This window comes from Pogona vitticeps, chromosome 7, assembly GCF_051106095.1.
Source record: "Pogona vitticeps strain Pit_001003342236 chromosome 7, PviZW2.1, whole genome shotgun sequence".
NCBI classification, from domain to species: domain Eukaryota; kingdom Metazoa; phylum Chordata; class Lepidosauria; order Squamata; family Agamidae; genus Pogona; species Pogona vitticeps.
In genome coordinates this window covers 22,181,959-22,202,061 of record NC_135789.1, presented here as the reverse complement: position 1 = coordinate 22,202,061, position 20,103 = coordinate 22,181,959, and the positions used below count along the sequence as shown (strand labels likewise).

The following is a 20,103-nucleotide window of genomic DNA, read 5'->3' as shown; positions in this document are numbered from 1 at the left end:
CACCAGGATGCTGTTGAGGTCATGTGGATGAAAGGGAAAACTGTTTCCCTTTTCTGGTGGGTGGTTATTCAGTTGACCACACAGTTCTGTGCTGGTTGTGAAAGTGGCTGTGCGACGAGTTACACAACCGATTATACGAAGGATAGCCCACCGCTTGTGTGGTTACTCTTGCACACACTGTTCTTCCCAGTACAATTCTGGCCTCGGTTTTTAAGATGCTGTAAAACTTGTAGTTGCTTTGCTGCCACAGACTAACAAAATTCTTTCTCCTGAAAGTCTTTTCTGTTTAAATATATGTGTGGCCTTTTGACCAAACCGGTTCCTCAGGGCAGCTCCCAGAACGCGAGCCGCAATAAAGATGTGCCATTTGAATTTTTGGGACTTCAGCTTGCAGAGTTCCCCATTCTGGGAGTTTCACCTCTCAGACCCTCACCTACAGAAACGGAAATGTGACTCCCTTGGAGAAAGGCCTAGCTTCCTGGCCTAGTTTCCTGTCCAGAAAGGAAGTTGCTTTGGTGCTTGTTTTTGAACAGGAAGCTAGGCCGTGAAGCCTTCCACCTAGGCCTTTCCCTGTTCAGGTGACTGTAAGGGTGTGTCTGTCAGATAGAACTCCCAGAATGGAGAATTCTGGGAATCGAAGTCCCAAAATCGAAACAGCCCACAGGCATAATAGATGGTGATGCATCTTGGTATGCCCAGCATTTTAAGGCTAGGGTCTTCAAGGAACATGAACACATGGTGTCTGCTCGGTTTCACTAACCCTTTTTTATCCTTTTCTGCCACCCACAGAGGTCAGCCCCTCCCCAGCGGTTGCCTCCCAGCAGCTCCCTTGCAGAAATGACCCCCAGACCCAACACTATTTCTCCAGCTTTGTTCCGGTCACCTTCCAGCCCGCTTCGCCTTCCGAGGGGACCACTTCCTCCTCCTCTTCCTCCGCCAGCCATTCGCTCTACCATCGGATGGAGGGGACTCTCAGCGTTCGAAGCCGAAGCAACAGCACTGAGCGCCTCTTTGATTCATCTGCCCTCGGGGCAGAGGATTACCACGAGAGCGAAGGCTCCCGGAACAACAGAACCAGAGCGGTGGAAAACCAATATTCTTTCTACTGATCTTGCTGAAGAGAACGGGGATTTTTTTTTCTCAGCACACTGGGTTATGTTTTGTTTTCTTTCAGAAGAGTTCCTGGGGGTTGGGGAGTTGAGAGCACGGAACGGTCTATTGAGGGCTGAGCCTCGTTGTTGGTTGCTGTCATGTTTGGAGTTGTTGCCGTCCTCTTGGCCTCTGAATGTGTGTGTGAGTCAGTTCCATCTCTGTGGCATTCCTCTGCAAAGAATTTACCTCCCTTTCACTTGCCCCTTGATTCTTCCCACTTTGTCATCTGAAGATGGCCTTCCCTGTTCATCAGACCAGACCCAGGCATGAGGTACGATGATCCCAAACTCCTGACTTAAACCCTTTTCTTTCTTTCTTTCTTTCTTTCTTTCTTTCTTTCTTTCTTTCTTTCTTTCTTTCTTTCTTTCTTTCTTTCTTTCTTTCTTTCTTTCTGTCTTTCTTTCTGTCTTTCTTTCTGTCTTTCTGTCTTTCTTTTCTCTCTCTTTCTCTTTCTCTCTCTCTTTCTGTGTAGCTGTATGAGGGTTAGCAGTAGACTCTGTGTTAGGCACACTAAATTTGCACAGAGCATGCTGCAAAACACAGCAGGGCGCCGCCGTTGCATTTTCCACCAAACCTGGCTTTAGTCAGTGTCCGTGGTACACAGGAGGGTTCAAAACATCCAATTTCTCTTATAGACATTATATCTGGGCAGCCAGAAGGCAAAGCTGTGTGAGGTTGAAAGTGGATTTATCCATTTCAGCAGAGTAAAGCAGCTGTCCTGTCGCTGTCCTAACCATTCGAAATTGCAAATCTTTCTCCCACTCTGTTGAGAATGGTCAGCCCCTCTCCCCTGACACGCGGTGAGTTAGCCCCGGATGATTTGAAAGTGTTTCATGACCTCTTAATTCCATCGGCCTCTCCTTATTGGATTTCTCTTGTAATCTCCCCTGAAGGAGAGACAGCAAGGTGGAATACACACGACGCTGCATTTTTCAGGTTTTATTGGCAACTCCCTCCCTCGATGACGCGGCCAGGTTTTCTGACAAAGGGAAGCCCTGTACATTGTTTCCCTTAAGTGTCAAACACCCACTTCTTCCTCAAACATTGGCTCTGTAAAATAAGTAGTGCTGCATAATAGCTGGACTCCTGGGGGGGAAACCATGAGATGCAGACTTGTCCTTCTTTCTAAAGTTCTGTCAGTGTATATGGTCAATTTCTCTCAGAGAATGAAAGCTCCCAGCAGGAAAGAGAGGGTAAGAGGCAGCTTTTACTTTAACAGACACTTTGAGGTCTCATTTGCTTAAAACACCTATGCACTTTCCATAAAAATGATAAAAGAGCTTGGGATTAAGACAGCCCTTTAATACTGAAATCATTAAAGAACTAAAAGGGAAAACAATCGGGCAGAGGGAGGGAAGCCCTCTTAATTGCATTAAAGTTTATCTGCAAATAGCACATTATTTCCATTGACCAGTCTGAGAGCCAGATTCCGTTTGGGAGCCTAAACCAAGTATGGGGCAACGGGTCGTCCTTTCGATGTCGTTGGGTTGCCACTCACCAAGCAAGAACTTGTGGGAGCACTGGTGCTGGTTGGAGCTGCTGGGAGGTGTAGTACAGCAGCGTCTGAAGGTGTGGAAGGCGAGTGATGACGACCCAGATGGTGTGGGGCACAGTGAAGGCACCCTGGTTTTAGTCCATACTTTGTAAGAGGTTTAGCCATGTTGCTGAAGTAAGTGCAGCAATTTGGGCAGCTCACTTAAAGTTCAGATGAAAACCCGAAGTGGATTTTCTACCCCCTGACACTGGACTCAATGTCTCCCTTCTCTGGAGGCTTGTACCTTTCTGGCTGTGGCCTAAACCTGTGTGAGGCTAGAGATAAGGATGCGGGAGCACGTGGGGTAAGAATCCTTACACTGCTTTACCATCTGTGTGTAATACTAAAACTGGAATGAAACCAGGGGACTGTATTGGAATCGACACTATGTGTGCAGTGGATGTTTACTTGGAAATAAATTCCACTCTGTTCAGCCACCCTGTTTATGACTGCAGCCGAAAAGAGTATTAGCCTTTTACAGCCCATGTAAGGAGAAGTGGCATAAAACGGCCAGAACAAATTGCAGAAAGGCACATCTTCCAAAGTTTACTCAAGAAATTAATTTATGACTTGCACACTTGAGCAAAGGGGTCAGTGGGGGAGACCTTACCTTGGGTCCGCTTCATCCTGAGACCCACCTACCCGACTGCAGACTTAACACTGGTGTGATTGATATATACTGCCTGCAGTTTCCTGTTTTAGGGCTGAGTTATAACTTAACTTCCTGTTACCCCAAAATATTTGGGTGTGTTATCAGTTCAGGCATTTATCAGCTCTACACTGTTTACACAGTGCATTCAAGAGTAAAATTGAATGTCTGAGAATCACAAACAAATGCAATATTTCCATTCTTGGATCAGATCCAGTTATGCTTTGGACAGACCCCTCATCCTGACATCAACTGAACTTAAGCTTTGTTGATTTCATTGGGTCTGCTCTGTGCAGACCAGCTTGTGAGAAATATATTACTATGGAGGGCAATGATTCTCACAAATCTCTGGGAATGTTCACGCATAATTATGAGGCAAAACTGTCAGAAAGTTCTGGTTTACTGTATACTAACAGTATGTTGGTGCAATTAGCTTGTTCTTTCTAACAAGTTTAGAAATCGGTTTGTCTGGGGGGAAGTAACATGAAATATGTTTGCAGTTCTACTGAACAGGGTCTTGCATAAAATAAGAAAAAAAGTAGATAAAGTTGGAACAAATGAGAAGGGTGATATTAAAATACTTGTATTTACGGAGTTTGGAAATGTTGATTGTTTTGGACTGCAGTGTACAGAGTCTGTACACTTTAAAAAAATTTGAACGTTCTGGGGCTTAAATTGACTTGTTGGTCTCAGCTAGAATACAGCCATTGAATGGATGGGGCCTGCTGAGTCTCTGTGCTTATAGACGTCCCCTTCCTTCTGTGGGTGGTTGGGAATAGCAATTAAATTTAGGTCTGAAGGATAGGAATGTTTTGAATACTGTACAAAAAGTTATGTTAGCAGTTGCACTAAAAAGGTTATGCAGTGAAAGACAACCCACTGAGATACAGTAATTTTGTTAAGAAATTAACAAAACCAAAAAACTGGACTGGCCCAAATTGTTAACTTTGGTTGTTCTGCCTAAATGCTCGTTGCAAATTCAGGAGCAATTGATTGACTACCCCATTATTTTTTCAGCAGACAAAACAGCACCACAGTTTTGAGAACTTAATATGCAAAGCAACATGTCCTAAATCAGTGAAATCCTACACACACATCCTGTGCATACACCTCCTATGCTTACTATGGGTTCTGATCCCTGGGAAATCTGAAAGGAAGCAATATCTTTGGTAGATGCTGCCTCATTGCTCTTCTTTTAGGAAAACAGAAACACACAACCATTACAAATTGTACCCTTAGAATATTAAAAAGTGCTTTCAGATGGGGGTGGGTGGGTATCACTATCTAAAAGTGTTCTTCAGCAACTCTCTCCCACAACAGGCGTCTCTGGCAAAGAAAAAGGGTGGGAAAGGGGATTGGGAAACATCTGAATATGCCTCCTAGACTTCTCATAAAATTCCATTAAGAAAGGCAATTATTACACATATACGTACTGTATAAACAACTAGAACACTCCTATTAGCTGTAAGGCAGGGATGGAGTGCAAAATCCCACCTGTGGTAATATTTCTCTTAAGGACTTATTTTAAGGCTCAAAATTATGTGTTGGGGTTCTGGACCTTCATCTCTTCATCTGCCGTGATGGTCAAGCAGATCAGAGAAGGGAGATGGCCCATAATTATTGGGAGAATGACCATGCCATACAGTGGAATCTTCTTCAAAGCAAGGGCATAGCTGTTTCCCCCGTGGCTCAAAGCCCTGAAGCCTCATCGTATGGGAGATTTAAACTTCCAAAAAGGTTTTGGGACCTGACACTTACACGCTGGGATAGGAATCAAGGGAAGAATACTTGTATCACACACCTTTCCATTTCCCTCGAGCAGTAATTCCCGACCTTGGCTCTCCAGATGTTCTTGGACTCTCAAAAGCCTTTGCCACTGGTGGCCAGGGTTTCTGGGAGTTGTAGTCCAGGAATATCTGGGGATGCAAGATTGGGGACCACTACAGTAGAAGAGCCAAGGCTTTTTGTTGCCTTTATTAGACCAACAGACTCTATCGCTGGAGTCAGTCCTCCTCTCTGGAGAGTCGTCAGATCAGAAGTGCTGGAGAGGTGGATGACAAGGGTGAGAAATTTCACTGCCCCCTATGCGTTTATTCTGTGCCAATCGGAACACAAGTGGGAAAACGAAGACCTCAAACAGCTGTGAGTGAAATGTTAATTTGTAAATACAATTTTTTAAAATGTGAAGAAGTTTTAATGTGATGTAGAATAAATTTTATTTACAAAAGAAACCTGGAAAAGAACTGGAAAAATAACTGTGTTCTGGATTTCTTTTCTTTTTAATCTTTTCTTTTTTTTACACAGTGGGGGGGGGGGAATAAAACAAGTTTAGCAAAAAGTAACTTAATGAAAACACTGTTTTTCCACCTCCAAGAAAATATTAATGCAGGAGTTGTTAGGAGGTTTGTTACGGGTCTTGGTGTGTTTAAAAAATCATATCTATATTTCAGGCACCAACTAATTTAGTATTCTGTTTCTGCTTAGCAACCTTGCAAACTGTAATTCTGTGATGTTTGAGGAAGGGACAGAATTGCCCTGCTGTGAAATAAATACAGAAAGTAGTTTCTAGTCAGCATTGAGGATGTATTTAAAGCAGAAAGTATGATGGCGGATACTTGTAGAAACATGAGAAGTATAGATGGGATATCCTTGGCAGTTTTTATGAAACAAAATTTCAGCAGAATAAAAATGTTTTGCTAGTCATCCAGGAATGATTAGTCAGGAAAGATCAGTCAGCAGAATGGAAGTGGGAAATTATTGGAAATAATGGAGCTTGGGGATATCAAGGTATGATTTCCCCCTAAATATTAGATGGGTTTATGTTTCCATTTTCCTGAGTTCTAGCGCTTCTAAAAATAATTTCACCTTTTTGGTTAACTGTGACAGTAGCTAGAGGATGAAGGGAATCTATTGTCAGAACTTAACAGATCTAGGTTATTCTGTAAGAAATGGGTACTTTTTTTTAAAAAATGTACATTTTTAAACTCTGCAATTCCTTGTATCTATTTTTTAAAGTGTGCTAGTGCCCCCTGATGGACAAAAGTACTTCTAGTGAGTGCCGTTGAAGACTGGATTTACAAAATGTGAAGATGTTTTTGCACCGCTTGGGCAGAAAATACTGGGGATTTCCTTTCCCAATTAATTTAAAAACGCCAAGCAGACTCCGTGTTTCGAAACCCCGAATCATGAAAGGAAAAACAAAGGAAGCAGAAGTAAGTCAAAGGAACACAATCTGTATGCTTTGGAGCGCCGCCTTGGCAATTACCACAGGAGGTTGGAGGCTCCATGCAATATTCCCAGCCCTCTTGGTAATTGTAGTTATTAAAGAAGAATAACAGCATTGGCAAGCTGAAACACATCTTAACAATAGGTTCCTGTCTGTCTGGTTTGGGGTTGGAATGCCAAGGTTTAGATTTTTAATTTTATTATTATTAGCCTTCTGGAGCAATTCCAGAAAATCTGTTTTGTGTTGGTCAGAAAATCTGTTTCTGTTTTACAGCTGGTCTAGTTGTATGAAAAAGGAAGAGCATGTCGTATAAACAAGGTATTGTGGGAACAGTAGAAATGGCTGCATTTGGGTAGACAGCCATAGGTCATAGATTCTTTTGCACTAAGATTCTTGAACTAGGCCACGGTTAGACTGTAGGATCTCAAAAGTTCCTTGTGTGCCTAAAATTCAGCAATTTAATTATTTCCCCACATACATACACTTTTTTTCTGCAAGAAACTTACCCACCGTGGAAATCCAGTGTCCTGCACAGGAGCACAGCCAACTCTGAGGGTCTCTAACAAGATCTCTGGTTCTGGAGGAAAATGGTGTGTGCCGTTATCACTCCTGTTTCTCATTCAGGACTCCTGATAACCTTTTGAAGAGGCTAGATTCCTTTGGACACAAGTTTGAAAATTACTGCACCCCAGTGGAAAACGATATTTTCTGTGGTGACTGGAATACTTCAAGACAGACAGTTTGTAACATTGATATTGTGCTGCCTTTTTTTTAACTTTAATCCCGAGATCTGCTTCCTGTGATAAAGAAAAATGTAAATTTAAAAGAAAGCAAAGTGAGAAAACACTGTTACAGATCAACATCGGTAACATCCACACACTCCTGAGGATGATTGCATGGAGTTCCCTTAAATGTGACCGTGCAAGAATTTCTTGGTAACAGTGGTTTCACCGACTGTTGGTCTCTTTCCAGGAACAATTAAATTTAATAATGCAGCTTTTAAAGTCATTTTCAACTTTGATCCTGTTTCCTTGGAAGCCTGCATTTATCAACACGAGACTGGCTTAGTCTTCACAGAGATGGTCCTTCTCTTGGTCTTCAGAAGCGTGTGTGGTAGAGTCAAGAGAAAAGTCTCTTGGTGGCCACTCCGAGGCGCTGGAACTCCCTCCACTGGAAGACTAGATTAGCTCCCACTCTGTTGTCTTTCTGCAGCATCTTGGGCTGGTGTCCCAAGAAGGCTCACAAGCTGCGATGATGGTGCTCCACTCTCCACTCGGTCCAGATGGTGCAATGGGCCCAAGTGTATGGAACCGCCAACTCTCTTCCCAGTTGCGTTACCCACGGTCACTCCTGAGGATGAGTTTGAGGCTGCGGCATGAGGGCAAAACCCACGCTGACACCTTCTGAGTCACCAGGCTGGGCTATGAGCCCAGATGGAGGCTCAAGCTGTAATCTCACCTTGGATAAAAGAGGGGAAATAAAATCAGTGCTCGTCCTCCTTCAAGGCGATTCATCCTGAGATTCAGAGAGCCAGAGTGACTCATGCTTTTACTGTACTATATCAGGTGAAATCCAAAGAAACAAACACACAAAATCAAAGACAAAAACAGGTGGCCTCTTAAAAGACAAACTACTGTAAAGTATTGTATTTTAATGTGAGTTTTTGTGGACAGGCCCACTTTGTCAGATGCTTTTCCGTTTCTCCTGTCCCATCTAGTCACTTCATACGTTAGCCCTTCAAATTAACGACCTCTAAAAGGCCCTTTCAGCTCTTGCCAACTCAAGCCCATGGCTTCCTCCATTGAGTCAGTCCATCTCATGTCGTGTTTACCTCCTTTCCTGCTCCGTCCCCCTTTTCCTAGCATTCTTTTCTAAGCAACCTTGTCTTCTCTGATGGGCCCAAAATGCAATATTTTTCATTTATTCATTGTAGTCTTTCCTAAGCATCCAGGTTAAATTTGCTCTAGAGCACAGTTACATTTTCTTTCAGGCATCCATGATCCCTAAATATCTCTTAACCCACAGAACTCAAATAAATTCGTTTTTTCCTTTTGCTGACCAACGTTCACATCCATTTTACATTTTTACAACTGAAATAATAATAATCCTGTGTTATTAACAGTGTTTTCTAGGTACAAGTGTTTACAAAATGTTTTTCAAATCATACTTTTACAAGGCAGGGAACAAGTTTAAAAACGTATATTGCAGATTGTGTCCCAGTTCTCACACAGCAAAAAGTTTAACCACATACGTTGAAGAGTTTTAGGGGCTGCTCTCCACCCTAAATCCTAATTTATTCCTTACATTTTTGAACTGAATACGTACATTCATTCCATATAATTCAATGTATTCATTAACTCTTCACGGTCACGTATATCTAAACGGGAGCGCGGAGACTATTTTTACATTTCGAAGCGAAATGAAACTGCATTAAAAATAGTTATTTATTGAAAACTAAAAATGCCTCAGGAATGACGACCCTCAAAAAATCTGTATCTCCCGCCTTCGCAAGGCATTGTGGGAAATCTTGCCGTCGCCGAGCCGCCTCAGAAGCGAGGGCAAGCGCCATTTTCCGGCAGGCTAGTTTTCCTCCGCCTCCTTATTAATATTTATAAGCGCTCATGAATATATGTATCGCTCAAGGGGCGGTGTATGTAGAGGAAGGAAAGAGGCGGGGCCTGGAGGCCCCGCCACCCCCGCCTCCAGAGGAGCGTCTTTGACCGTCGCCCTCGCTGACGTCATCGGTCGGGGCCGCGGCCTTTGGCGCCGGGGAAAGGGATCCGCGCGGGGGGCGGCCGGTGGGTCGGTCCGCCGACCGGTGTTTGAGAGGCGAGGGAGGGGGGAACCGCGGGCGGAGGTGGTCCTCCAGGATGGCGGCCGGAACGACGCGGCCCTCTCGGCCCCGGAAGGAGCCGCAGCCGCTGGTCATCCCGCGCAACGCCGCGGAAGAGCAGCGCCTCAAGCTAGAGAGGCTCATGAGGAACCCGGTGAGGGGGCGGGGCGTCGGAGGGGTGGGCGGGGCTATCCATTGGGGGGAGGGGGAGGTTAAACACCCCCCCTCTATCATTGCCCCCGGAAGGGTGGGGTGGGGAGGAGGGCGACCCCTCCCACTGAGCCCCCCCCCACGACCCTATTTGTGGAGGGGGAGAGGTGGCATTCTTTCTCCTATAAGGATCCCTTGATTTCTTGAGAAGTGGAAATCTGCTTTTTTTTGCCCCCACCATCACTGACAGAGAGAGAAACGGGATGTAAATAGGCAGGTGGTATATACCTGTAGTTGTAGAAAGGGTAGCTGTGTTAATATGTGCAAGCATCATAGGTAAAATCAAAATAAAAAGTAAAAAGACAAAAAACGAGGTGGCACATTAAAGACTAGCTTCTATATTTTTTTAATGTGAGCTTTTGTGGACAAGTCCACTTAAATCAGACATAAGATCGATCTCCCTCTCTTTCTCTGACTAACTAAATATAGTTTTAGAAGTTGCAACCATGTTAATCTTTGCAAGCGTATCAGACAAAATCCAAAGAAACAAAACACGACGAAAGCCTTTTAATTTTCAGTATGCATCCAGCTGCCAATAATTTATTCGTTTTTAAGGTGCCACATGTTTTTGGCTATTTTTGTTTTTTTCTTTGGATTTTGCCTGATAAATGTAAGTAACGTAAATGTAACTAACATATTTATTTTTGTGTCTGTAAGAGAGGGTTAGTTATTTTTATGACCCATTCCTTTTTCAGTGACCTCAAGGGGGCATCCATTGCTTCTCTTCTCCTTACTTTTTCCCATCACAGCAGTCCTATGAGGTAGGCTAGTTTGAGAGGGGGGGACTCGGAAAGAGACAGGCGAAATATCACCTAATGGATTCTCTTGGCTCCCTGGGACCTAAAACTTGGAAATCCCAGTCCAATCTTGTAACTACTTGATCATATAAATGCAAGAATACGCGATACCTTTATAGACCACTTAAAAAAATCATTTTGTTTGCCGATGGTGTGATGATTTTTTTAGTGGTCTATAAAGGTATCACCCACTCTTGCATTTGTATTTTGTATTGACCACATGGCTCCCTCTTGCTGGCTGTTGAAACAAGATGTTCTTCTCCAGTAACCCCCTCTCTTCCATTCCCAGTATGGCCACCCTCTTCCCAGTTCACTAGTACAAAGGAGAGTGCTTGGGCCAAACCTTAGAGCAGAGAGTTAAGGGTCCTGTCGGATTTGGTCTCTTTAGTGAGCAGCTTCATCACCCTAAGGATATATTTAAAAGAGAATCTTCGTTTAACCTAGCAGCTCAACCCTGTTGTTTCTCTTGCGCTTAAGATCCAGCAGGGCAAATGGGTTTTAGGTTTTGTACTCTGAAGTTTTCATTTTCCGTACACATCCAGCTACCCAGTAGTGCTGTTAAATCAGTTTTGACTTCTGATGGCCCTTCTCAGAGTTTTGCCTAAATGAAAGCGCTCAGACATTATGGGCCTGTCCCTCTTTTTAAGGGTTCTCTAGGATCATCATGCAGCTTCCCCCCCCCCCCCCCCCGAGGCCACACAGGCTGGCTTCCTCTCCTCCAAGGCACAGTGGAGAACCCAGCTTGCAATGCCAGACTTATCACTCAGGTGTGCCAACTCACTGAGCTGTCCTCGGGGGTGAAAAAAACATGCTGTGTTTTCTGGAAGCATTCCTCTGCTGTTTAGACTTAGGTACAAATCACAATGAAGAACTGCTTTCTCCTTTTCCAGGAAAGCATCAGGGTATTGCTCATTTCTCGTTTCAGGATAAGACGGTTCCAATTCCTGAAAAGCTCAATGAATGGGTGCCCCGTCCACCTCCAGAATTTGTCAGAGATGTTATGGGTACGTTGTTATTTTTGAAGGGATGTGTCCATGGGGGAGGAAATTGGCTGCTGTGTGTGGGGTGGGTGGTAAAGGAAGCAGCCTAGAACCTGATTCAAAGGTGATTCGGAAGGGTTTTCCCCCCTCTGTTTTGCACTTTACGGTTACGTAAACAAATCACATCTACATTTCACTGGTTGTTGGGCGATAATTCTTATGACTCACTTGCACTTCTGAATCCTTGCATTTTGAGAGAATGTGTCAAGTTTATGACTGCAAGCGCAGAGAATCAGAGGACTGCATGATTCAAGCTTGGGTTTATATATGCATCATCCCTGACAGTTACTGTGGAGCTACATAGATAAAGAGGGTCTTAAATGTGCTTTGCTCCTGGATGGGGCTGATCATGTTCCTGCCAAAGACGGTAGCCTTGTTTTGGGCCCTGATGAGGATGGAAAGCTTCTGGTGGATTAGAACGTTGATTGTGTAGAGACGGTAGACATAGATGCATGAGAAATACAGCTGAAAGATACACACAGATGCCCTCACATGCCGCTCCTGAGGCCAGCTGAGCAAGGCCTTGAGGCCAGACACCACATTTGTGAGTGGTCCTTCTTTGCATGGCAGAGGGGCTTCTGTGAACTGGGCAAGCCAGAAGAGTTTTAACAGCCTAGTTCCTCTGTGGCAAAACTGGCACCATCCACTTTCTCCCTGGGAAGATAAACTGTTACACAGGGAGTGGCAGAAATTCATGTGACTGGATCAGCATGTTCTTAACTTGATAAGCTGCTCTTAGAACAATAAGTTTGAGAGTTCTGCTTGCAGGGTTTTTTTCCATACTCCCTAGTTCTCACTTGGAACTGACCATATCACATTGACAGAATGGTGCATACATTTGATTTATACAGCAAACTTCCAAGCTGGTCTGAAATGTTACCAAGCCGCTTGAGAAGTTGGCTGGCACCAACTCAGACAGTGGGGCTGTTGAGCCTCGTGTAGTCTCTTCTAAGCAGCAGTCTGACATGTGTACCCAAGGGTGGGCAAAGACATTGCCGGATTGCAACAACGATCAGCTGTAATGATAATAAAATGTGAGGGATGCTGGGAGTTAAAATTCAGCAGCGGCTGGAGGAACATACTTTGCTTACTCCACTGAAGTGGAGATTTTTCTCAGGCCTTCTAACTAAGCCCCTAATTATCAGGGAGGGGGACTCGAGGTTCGCTATCAGGCAGGACTTAAGTCTTACTGGGTGATGACTTGGATTTTTTTTTTTCAGTGACTTAGTCTTGACTCCTGACTCAGAACCCATCTACAACTCCCTTTTTTTCTGGGGGGGAAACACTTGTTTTTAAGCAGGACTCGAACATAGGGCTCAGGACTTGAGATTTGGTATCGCAGACTCGAAGTTGGACCTCAAACCCAAAGACTTGCCAACATCCCTGCTAATGAGACTGATGATGACAGGAATCCAGCCATCAGCAGTCTGCCTAGAATACATTAAACTCTCTCTCTCTCTCTCTCTCTGACAGGTTCCAGCGCTGGTGCCGGTAGCGGAGAATTCCACGTCTACCGGCATCTTCGGCGGCGGGAGTACCAACGGCAAGATTTTATGGATGCCATGGCCGAGAAGGTCTGAGGGCTTTTCTGCGAAATGTCGGTCTGATTGTTCCTTTGTCACTGCATGATTTTGTTCCGTTGGTTGCCCGTCCGCCAGGCGCTGTCCCCTCCTTTACCGTGTTTCCCCAAAAATAAGACAGGGTCTTATATTAATTTTTTGCTCCAAAAATGTACTAGGGCTTATTTTCAGGGGATATTTTATTTTCATGTACAACAATCTAGATTTATTCAAATACAGTCTTGTCATCTTCTTCTGGTTGCTGCACAAGAGTGGAGGGCAGGGTTTCACTTAACTGGGGCTTATTTTTGAGGTAGGGCTTGTATGACGAGCATCTTGAAAAATCCTACTAGGGCTTATTTTCAGGTTAGTTCTTATTTTTGGGGAAACAGGGTACTAAACAAGCTTGGTCTGGATTGCGGGATGCCTTCTATGGCAATTACACCCCAGCAGTGCTAGGAGGTCAACTTTGTGTGGGCTGATCTTGTACACAAAGTCAAAACCCAAACTGCCAAAGCAGTTTAGAAACAACAGAACAAAGAGATAGAAACAACATGTTTTGAGAGTCAGATGCTTTAAACAGGTTGCCGAGAAATGCAGTGCAGCGTTACACTGTGTGGGAGACTCGTAGACACTGTGACTCGTAGAAGTCCTCAGTCTTAAAAAAAATCTTTGTAACAGTTTGCTCTTCCAGGCATACAGGAACTCTTTATTTTGCCCTTTCTGAGTAAGAGCAACAGTATGAATGAATGAACTCCAGAAGGTCCTGTGGTCAAAACACGGCTGTACAGGTCTTGCCAATTGAAGGTTGGGGATCCCTTTATCAAGGCAGTCCATCTGATGTTTGCTCTTTCTCATTTCCTACTGCCTGCCACTTTTGCTAGCATTATTGTCCTTTCTAGCACATCTTGTCCTGTATCCAGAAGACAGTAACCTCACCTTAATCAGTTTCACTTCTAGAAGGAGGTCAGGATTGTTTTGTTCTAGAACCCACTGGCTTTTCTTTGATCTATGGTATCTATAATGCTCCAGCACCAAGGTTTTGTGAGGTTTTCTACACCAAACTCAGGTTACAGTCCTTAAACACGGGTTCATAGCTGGCTGGTTTGTAATGCAGGGAACGGGGTGGAGAAACTAAAAAGAATGCCATTATTACTTTTCTCTTACTTGTGTACTATCTGGGATGTTTTCCTCCCACACTCCTCTCAAGCCAATCCCTCGCTCTTCACTTCTGTTTTCCCTTGTGTTTTTTCTCAGCTGACATCCTTGCTCCTCCTCTGGGGATTAAACTGAAGCAGTTGGCTAGGAAATGTACAGCTTGTTCGGGAAATATAATTGGTCATTGACACAGTTTTCATAATTCTGGCTCTGTACGCCACCACAATGGATTTGAAATGAAACAACCAAGATGCAGTTGGAGTGCAGACTTTCTTCTTTAATTCAGTGGGTTGAACAAAAGTATCGTATGAGATGTTTAGGAATCACAACCATTTTCATACATCATCCCCTTATTTCAGTGGCTCAGATGTGATCGGACAAATTAACATAAGCATAAATAAAATGCTCATCTTCAATACTTTGTCGAGAATTCTTTGCAGGCAATGGCTGCTTGAAGCCCGGCCGTCACCAAACTCTGGCTTTCCTCCATAGTGATGCTCCGTCAGGCCTTTACTGCATCTGGCTTCAATTGGTGCTTGTCCGTGGGTCTTTCTGCCTTAAGTTTTGTCTTCAGCAAGTGAAATGCATGCTGGATCGGGTTGAGATCAAGTCACCGACTCAGCCATTGTGGAATATTCCACTTCTTAGCCTTAAAAACCCCTGGGGTTGCTTTCGCAGTATGTTTTGGATCATTGTCCATCTGTAAAGTGAAGCATTGTCCAGTCAACTTTGCTGATTTTTGGCTGAATTAGAGCAAAGAATACATCGCTATACACTTCAGAATTCATCCGGTCACATCATCAATAAACCCTAGTAAGCCAGTGCCACTGATAGCTGTGCATGACCATGCCATCATGTTGCCTCCACCGTGTTTTACAGATGATGTATGCTTCAGATTGTGAGCCATTCCAAGCTTTCTCCATACATTCTTCTTCCTATCATTTTGGTACAGGTTGATCTTTGTTTCACCTGCCCAAAGAAACCCGCTCCAGAACTGGGCTGGTTTTTAAAGATATATATTGGCAAAGTCTAGTCTTGCTCTATGGTAAACTTGGATAATGGTGTGCCTGTAGGCAATCCCCCATCTTCACGGAGATTAAGGGGAAGCCGGAGAAGGAGAGATTCCAGAAAATTAGTCAGTCCTTATGAGCTAAGACGAGCCCTAGATCTCAGCCAGGCCCTGCACTAATTTTCCTTCCTCAAGTCCATCCCCTTTGTTAAGTAGAAACAAGAAACACAGACAATCCATGAGTTTACACTCAGGCAAATCTGGGCTCTATAAGGTAGCAAATACACATGGCCAATTAAATAGGTTAGTCTGTTCAAGAAACCAATGCACGCAATTCCAAAACATTACTGCTTTATTAAGACATATGGTTCAGAAAAGAATTCAGATTATAGTAAAGCATTTCAGTTAGAAACATTTTCATATCAAGGCTGACAGATCACCCCCACCACTCCAGCTATAAAAATAAAACAAGAAATGCATTCTAAACTAGGATATTACATAAGCGTAGTCATTCTTATGTATCCTGAGACTTCACAGTCCATAGTCCAACAGGTAAGGTAAAATCCAGTTGTAATCCATTAGTCCATGTTGGCAAAAAGGCTTCATTCAAAAGTTATAATCCATTTTGGGAAAAAGCACATGTCTGTCCTTTCTCAGTCAAACTCCATCTTTTCCCCTCTTCTCCCAACTTCCTTCTTCTTCCCAGGATGCCTCATAAGGAACACCCCCTCCTGGGTTTGTTGTCCCACCTAACTTTCTCATGGAAGCTTGAGTTGTTATCATGTCTTGTGGCAGAATTATTATGACTACCAGGAATGTAACTCTCTGGCTCTCCTTAGCAACTAGATAACCAGAGAACGAAGCTTCTCTGAAACAGCATGTAAAATTTTCCTACCACAGACACAGACATTAAATAAAGATGGATGCTATTGGGACAATCTTAGGCCTACATATCCCATTCTCGTAACACATAAAAACATAAATCATCACAGTGCCTACTTTCTGGAGAGCGGTCTTCACTTGGCTGGATGTTGTGAAGGGTTTTTTTTTTCATTAACATGGGAAGGATCCTATGATCATCCACAACTGTTGTCTTCTGTGGACGTCCAGACTGTTTTGTGTCGCAGAGGTCACCAGTGTGTTCTTTTCTTTCTCACAATGTATCAAACTGTTGATTTGGCCACTCCAAATGCGCCTGCTATCCCTCTGATGGATTTTTCTGTTCTTTTTGCAACCTGAGGAGGGCGTGTTTCACTTGCATTGAGACCTCCTTTGAACGCATGTCATGGGTTCACAGCTTCCAAAGGCGAATGCCACACCTGGAATCCACTCCAGCTCCTATTTACCTGCTGAATTGATGATGAAATAATGAAGCAGTAGCCCACACCTATCCATGAAACAGCTTTCGAGTCAATGGTCCAATTACTTTTAGTCCCTTGAAAAAGAGGGGGCTACATATTAAAGAGCTGTAATTGCCTATATCCACCCTAAACCGTTCTTCCACTTTCGACGTGAGTGCCCTCAAATTAAAGCTGAGAGGCTGCACTTTAAGCCCATATCCATTATTTAACTCTTAATAAATTTTGGTAAACAGCCGAAATAAGAAAACTTGTGCCAGTTATTTTCCAGACCTAACTGTAGAGCTGATCCGTTAGTTGTAGAGTGGCCGACTTTCCTTTGGCTGCCTCTGCCTTCTTGTCTCCCCACCCCTCGTTGTGAGACCCACACCAGCATCTGGGGAAGAAGAGGTGGCCTTTGAGGGCATGGACTTTGACGGCAATGTTCCCTGTGCTTGGTTGCAGCAAAAGCTGGATGAGGAGTACCAGAAGAAGCTGGAGAAGAACAAGCTGGCTGCTGAGGAACAGACGGCGAAGCGCAGGAGAAAGCGGTAAAGGCAAACTCTGCTTGGGGGCTGGTTCAGAAACCATAGACGCTGTCTCCTTGCGAGTGGGAGATCAGGGCGTCTCTTACCTGGTGGTTCATCTGATGCATTTGGGGGCCTAATCCAGCCTCACAGGCTTTCTCACCAGGCCCTACGGAGATGCTTTCTCACATACAGTGGTGCCTCGCTTAGCGAGTGCACCGTACAACGACGAATCCGTATAGCGATCCCCTTTTTCGGGATCGCTATACGGAGCACCCAATCGCCGCAACTCGCTTTGCGATGATTGGGCGTCCCGCGGCCATTTTGGAGCCGCCGATCAGCTGATCGGCGGCTCCAAAATGGGCGCGGGAGGACCCGAAATGGCCCCGCGCTGTGTTTTCGCGCCCTCGGCAAGCGAGGGGAGGGCGCGAAAACGCGGCGCGGGGCCATTTCGGGTCCGTTTTGAAGCCGCAAAACAGCTGTTTTGCGGCTTCAAAACGGCCGCGGAGGACCCGAAATGGTCCCGCGCCGCGTTTTCGCGCCCTCCCCTCGCTTGCCAAGGGTGCGAAAACCCCGCGCGGGGCCATTTCGGGTCCGTTTTGAAGCCGCAAAACAGCTGTTTTGCGGCTTCAAAACGACCCGAAATGGCCCCCCGCGGCGTTTTCGCGCCCTCGGCAAGCGAGGGGAGGGCGCGAAAATGGCTGCCCGGGGCCAAGAAACTTCTCTAAGTGGGAAGTTTAGGGCCGATTTGGAACGCATTAAATGAAATTTAATGCGTTCCAATGGCTTTTTACTTCCCGCTTAGCGAAGATTTCGTATAGCGAAGGTTAATCCGGAACGGATTAACCTTGCTATACGGGGCACCACTGTACTTTGATTTGGATTCCTGCCAGCGGTTGGACTGGACGCCCATCTAAGCCCCTTCCAACTCCACGATTCCATGAAGATGCCCACTTCTTCTTGTCTCTCAGCCAGGAACGTGCCTTGGCTGGCTGGTGAATTGCCTTTTGATTAAACTGGGAAAGGGGGGGCGATTTTCCATAGCTCCCAGTTTTACCGTGATTGCGAGCTCAAGGGGGCTTGCAGGTTTCAGGAAGGCCTGTTCCTCTCACAACTGAAGCATTGCCCACATCAATTTGACCCTTTATTTTTAAATATATTACAGGTGTTTTTTTTATAAAAAGAAATCTTAAGAACATGCCACAACAGCTCCAATCACATTCAAGTCATAGGCAATTGCAGTAGAATCTTAATGTTGGTTCTTGATACTGCCTTGAAAGGGTGTAACCAAAGGTGATATTCCTGTCCCTTCTTCATGCTCAACCCTTTTGGGGTCCTTCCCTTAGTTTTCTCTCTATAAGAGGGGCATGAATTGGGTTGGCAGTTAGAAGGGAATCAGCCACTGGTTGGCCTGCAGGCTATGACACAGGGGGCCCTGGAGCGAAGATCAGGAGCTAACCCTCCGTGTCTGTAGCTTGCTGTCCGGTGCGACTGATTCAGAGAGAAGGAGCGTGCCCATCTGGGGGGTTTGAAGCCTCTGATGCCGGCGAGCAGTTTTTTCTGGCCCATTGGTCTAATCCATTGTTAGGGGAGTTTCACGTCCTGTCTGGCAGAACCTTTCCTTGCCTTGCTGTCCAAGCAGCCAACAAAGAGAAACAACTGTCCGAAGGATTTGCACAAAACAGGAACTTTGGTTGGCTCATCGGGGAGGCTTTGGCCTGAGAAGGCAGGCAGAGAATTCTCATTCAGAAGGGAATGCATCGGATTCCAGAGCGTTAAATGGGAGGGTGGGACAGCTGCAGGATTTGGTCGCCCTTTTCCTCTCTCAACATCTGTGCCAGAAGCTCAGGCAGGAGGACATTAGCTGGCGTGTCGGGCTTCATTCCTCTTTTGTTTCCTTGACAGCCAGAAGCTGAAAGAGAAGAAATTGCTGGCAAAGAAGGGGAAACTGGAACAAAAGAGTGAGCAGGCAGGTAATGTGAAAAACACAAAGGTCTCTGAGCTGAGCGTTCCAGCAAACCCTCCTCCTTTTCTTAAGCCTCTTGTGGACTTGTGGCAGAGTTGGGCTAAATAAATAAAGTAATAAAATTTATTTCTTTGCTTTTTTAATTATACCACCCCCTTAGTGTGAGTCTGAAAATGCAGCCAATTGACCCTCCACCTGCCCTTGAAATCTCACATCATAAAGATGGTGGTGTCTCTTTTTTTAAATCCCTGGAGGCTCTCTGTGACTTTTTGGGGCTAATCGTCTTGTTTCAGTTAATGTCTGTGATCTTCACTAGTGCCGCCCAACTCACCGCCATGATCAGCCGTCACTCTGTCTTTTGTACCCTCTTTCATTCTTTTTTTTTTTTTTTTTTTTTTTTTTTGGCAGCTGCAGACCCTGACCATTCTCCAAAGAGGCAGACCAGTGACGAGGAAGATTCTTCTGAGGAAGAGGAGGGGAAAGACGATGCTGAAGAGGCCAGTTTTGTGATGAGGAGATGACGTGGCTGGCCAAGGGCTTTCTATCCTGTCACCTGGCATTTCAGCAGCCTGAGAAGCTGCCTCTCTTGTGGGTTTTGGACTTTCGGCATGGCAGACGTATGGCTGGGGGGAGACATCTCTTCCGCAGCGAGTGTGGATTCCAGGACCAAGCCAAAGAGGAGCTGATCCCAACTGGCTTGTGCAACTGCTGTGCAGTCCGCTGCTAGAGGGTTTCCAGGAAAAGAAGCAGACTTCGACACCGCTGTTCCTTCCCGCATTGCTCCAGAACGATGCTAAACGCTCCTGCCACCTGTGTCTTTGAGCAGATTCTTTTCCTTCTGTAAGAATTAAACAGGGCGATGGCTTTCGGTGAAAGACCCAGGACTTTAAGGCAAAGAACTGTTTGGCTTTTTTCTCTTAAGAGATGAGCAGAATTATTTAGAAGTAACTCTCAAGCTTGTCTTTAAACTTCTGCTTGCAGATGTAATTTCTTTTTCCAGCCCGAGGGAATCATCCTCTCTTTCCCTGCCCTGTTAGAAATCCGCTATCAACAGCGGTCCTAAAGGTCTATGAATAAAACAGGCAGATATTTTCTCTTGCCCTTCA

At 44.9% G+C, this 20,103-nt stretch overlaps 2 protein-coding genes and 1 long non-coding RNA gene across 4 annotated transcripts in view; 2 read left to right on the top strand and 1 right to left on the bottom strand.

Moving 5' to 3' along the window:
* Nucleotides 1–5,590, top strand: part of SH2B2 (SH2B adaptor protein 2) — a 51,362-nt gene extending 45,772 nt beyond the window's left edge. For both annotated transcript variants that reach the window (XM_072978274.2, XM_072978276.2), the window contains exon 9: nucleotides 790–5,590. In XM_072978274.2, the coding sequence (XP_072834375.2) occupies nucleotides 790–1,109 (320 nt within the window). In that variant the 3' untranslated portion in view covers nucleotides 1,110–5,590. The remainder of the gene's footprint in view (nucleotides 1–789) is intronic.
* On the bottom strand, nucleotides 3,476–9,149 carry LOC144584078 (uncharacterized). Its single transcript, XR_013538114.1, has 2 exons — nucleotides 8,887–9,149; nucleotides 3,476–8,019 (listed from the first exon to the last, which is right to left on the bottom strand). It is a non-coding gene; the product is annotated as an uncharacterized LOC144584078 (long non-coding RNA).
* A 154-nt stretch (nucleotides 9,150–9,303) lies between these two features.
* On the top strand, nucleotides 9,304–20,103 carry PRKRIP1 (PRKR interacting protein 1). The gene is made up of 6 exons (XM_020805023.3): nucleotides 9,304–9,548; nucleotides 11,327–11,405; nucleotides 12,915–13,015; nucleotides 16,970–17,055; nucleotides 18,937–19,004; nucleotides 19,406–20,103. Exons 1-6 carry the CDS (start codon nucleotides 9,432–9,434, stop codon nucleotides 19,516–19,518), a joined length of 564 nt encoding a protein of 187 aa, XP_020660682.3. The 5' UTR covers nucleotides 9,304–9,431; the 3' UTR covers nucleotides 19,519–20,103.

Excerpts from the sequence above, each read along its gene's own strand:
- PRKRIP1 (XM_020805023.3), top strand. The coding sequence starts at position 9,432 with ATGGCGGCCGGAACGACGCGGCCCTCTCGGCCCCGGAAGGAGCCGCAG. Across the intron at positions 17,056-18,936 it reads GCGAAGCGCAGGAGAAAGCG|CCAGAAGCTGAAAGAGAAGA; the intron begins GTAAAGGCAAAC and ends TTTCCTTGACAG. Across the intron at positions 19,005-19,405 it reads ACAAAAGAGTGAGCAGGCAG|CTGCAGACCCTGACCATTCT; the intron begins GTAATGTGAAAA and ends TTTTTTTGGCAG.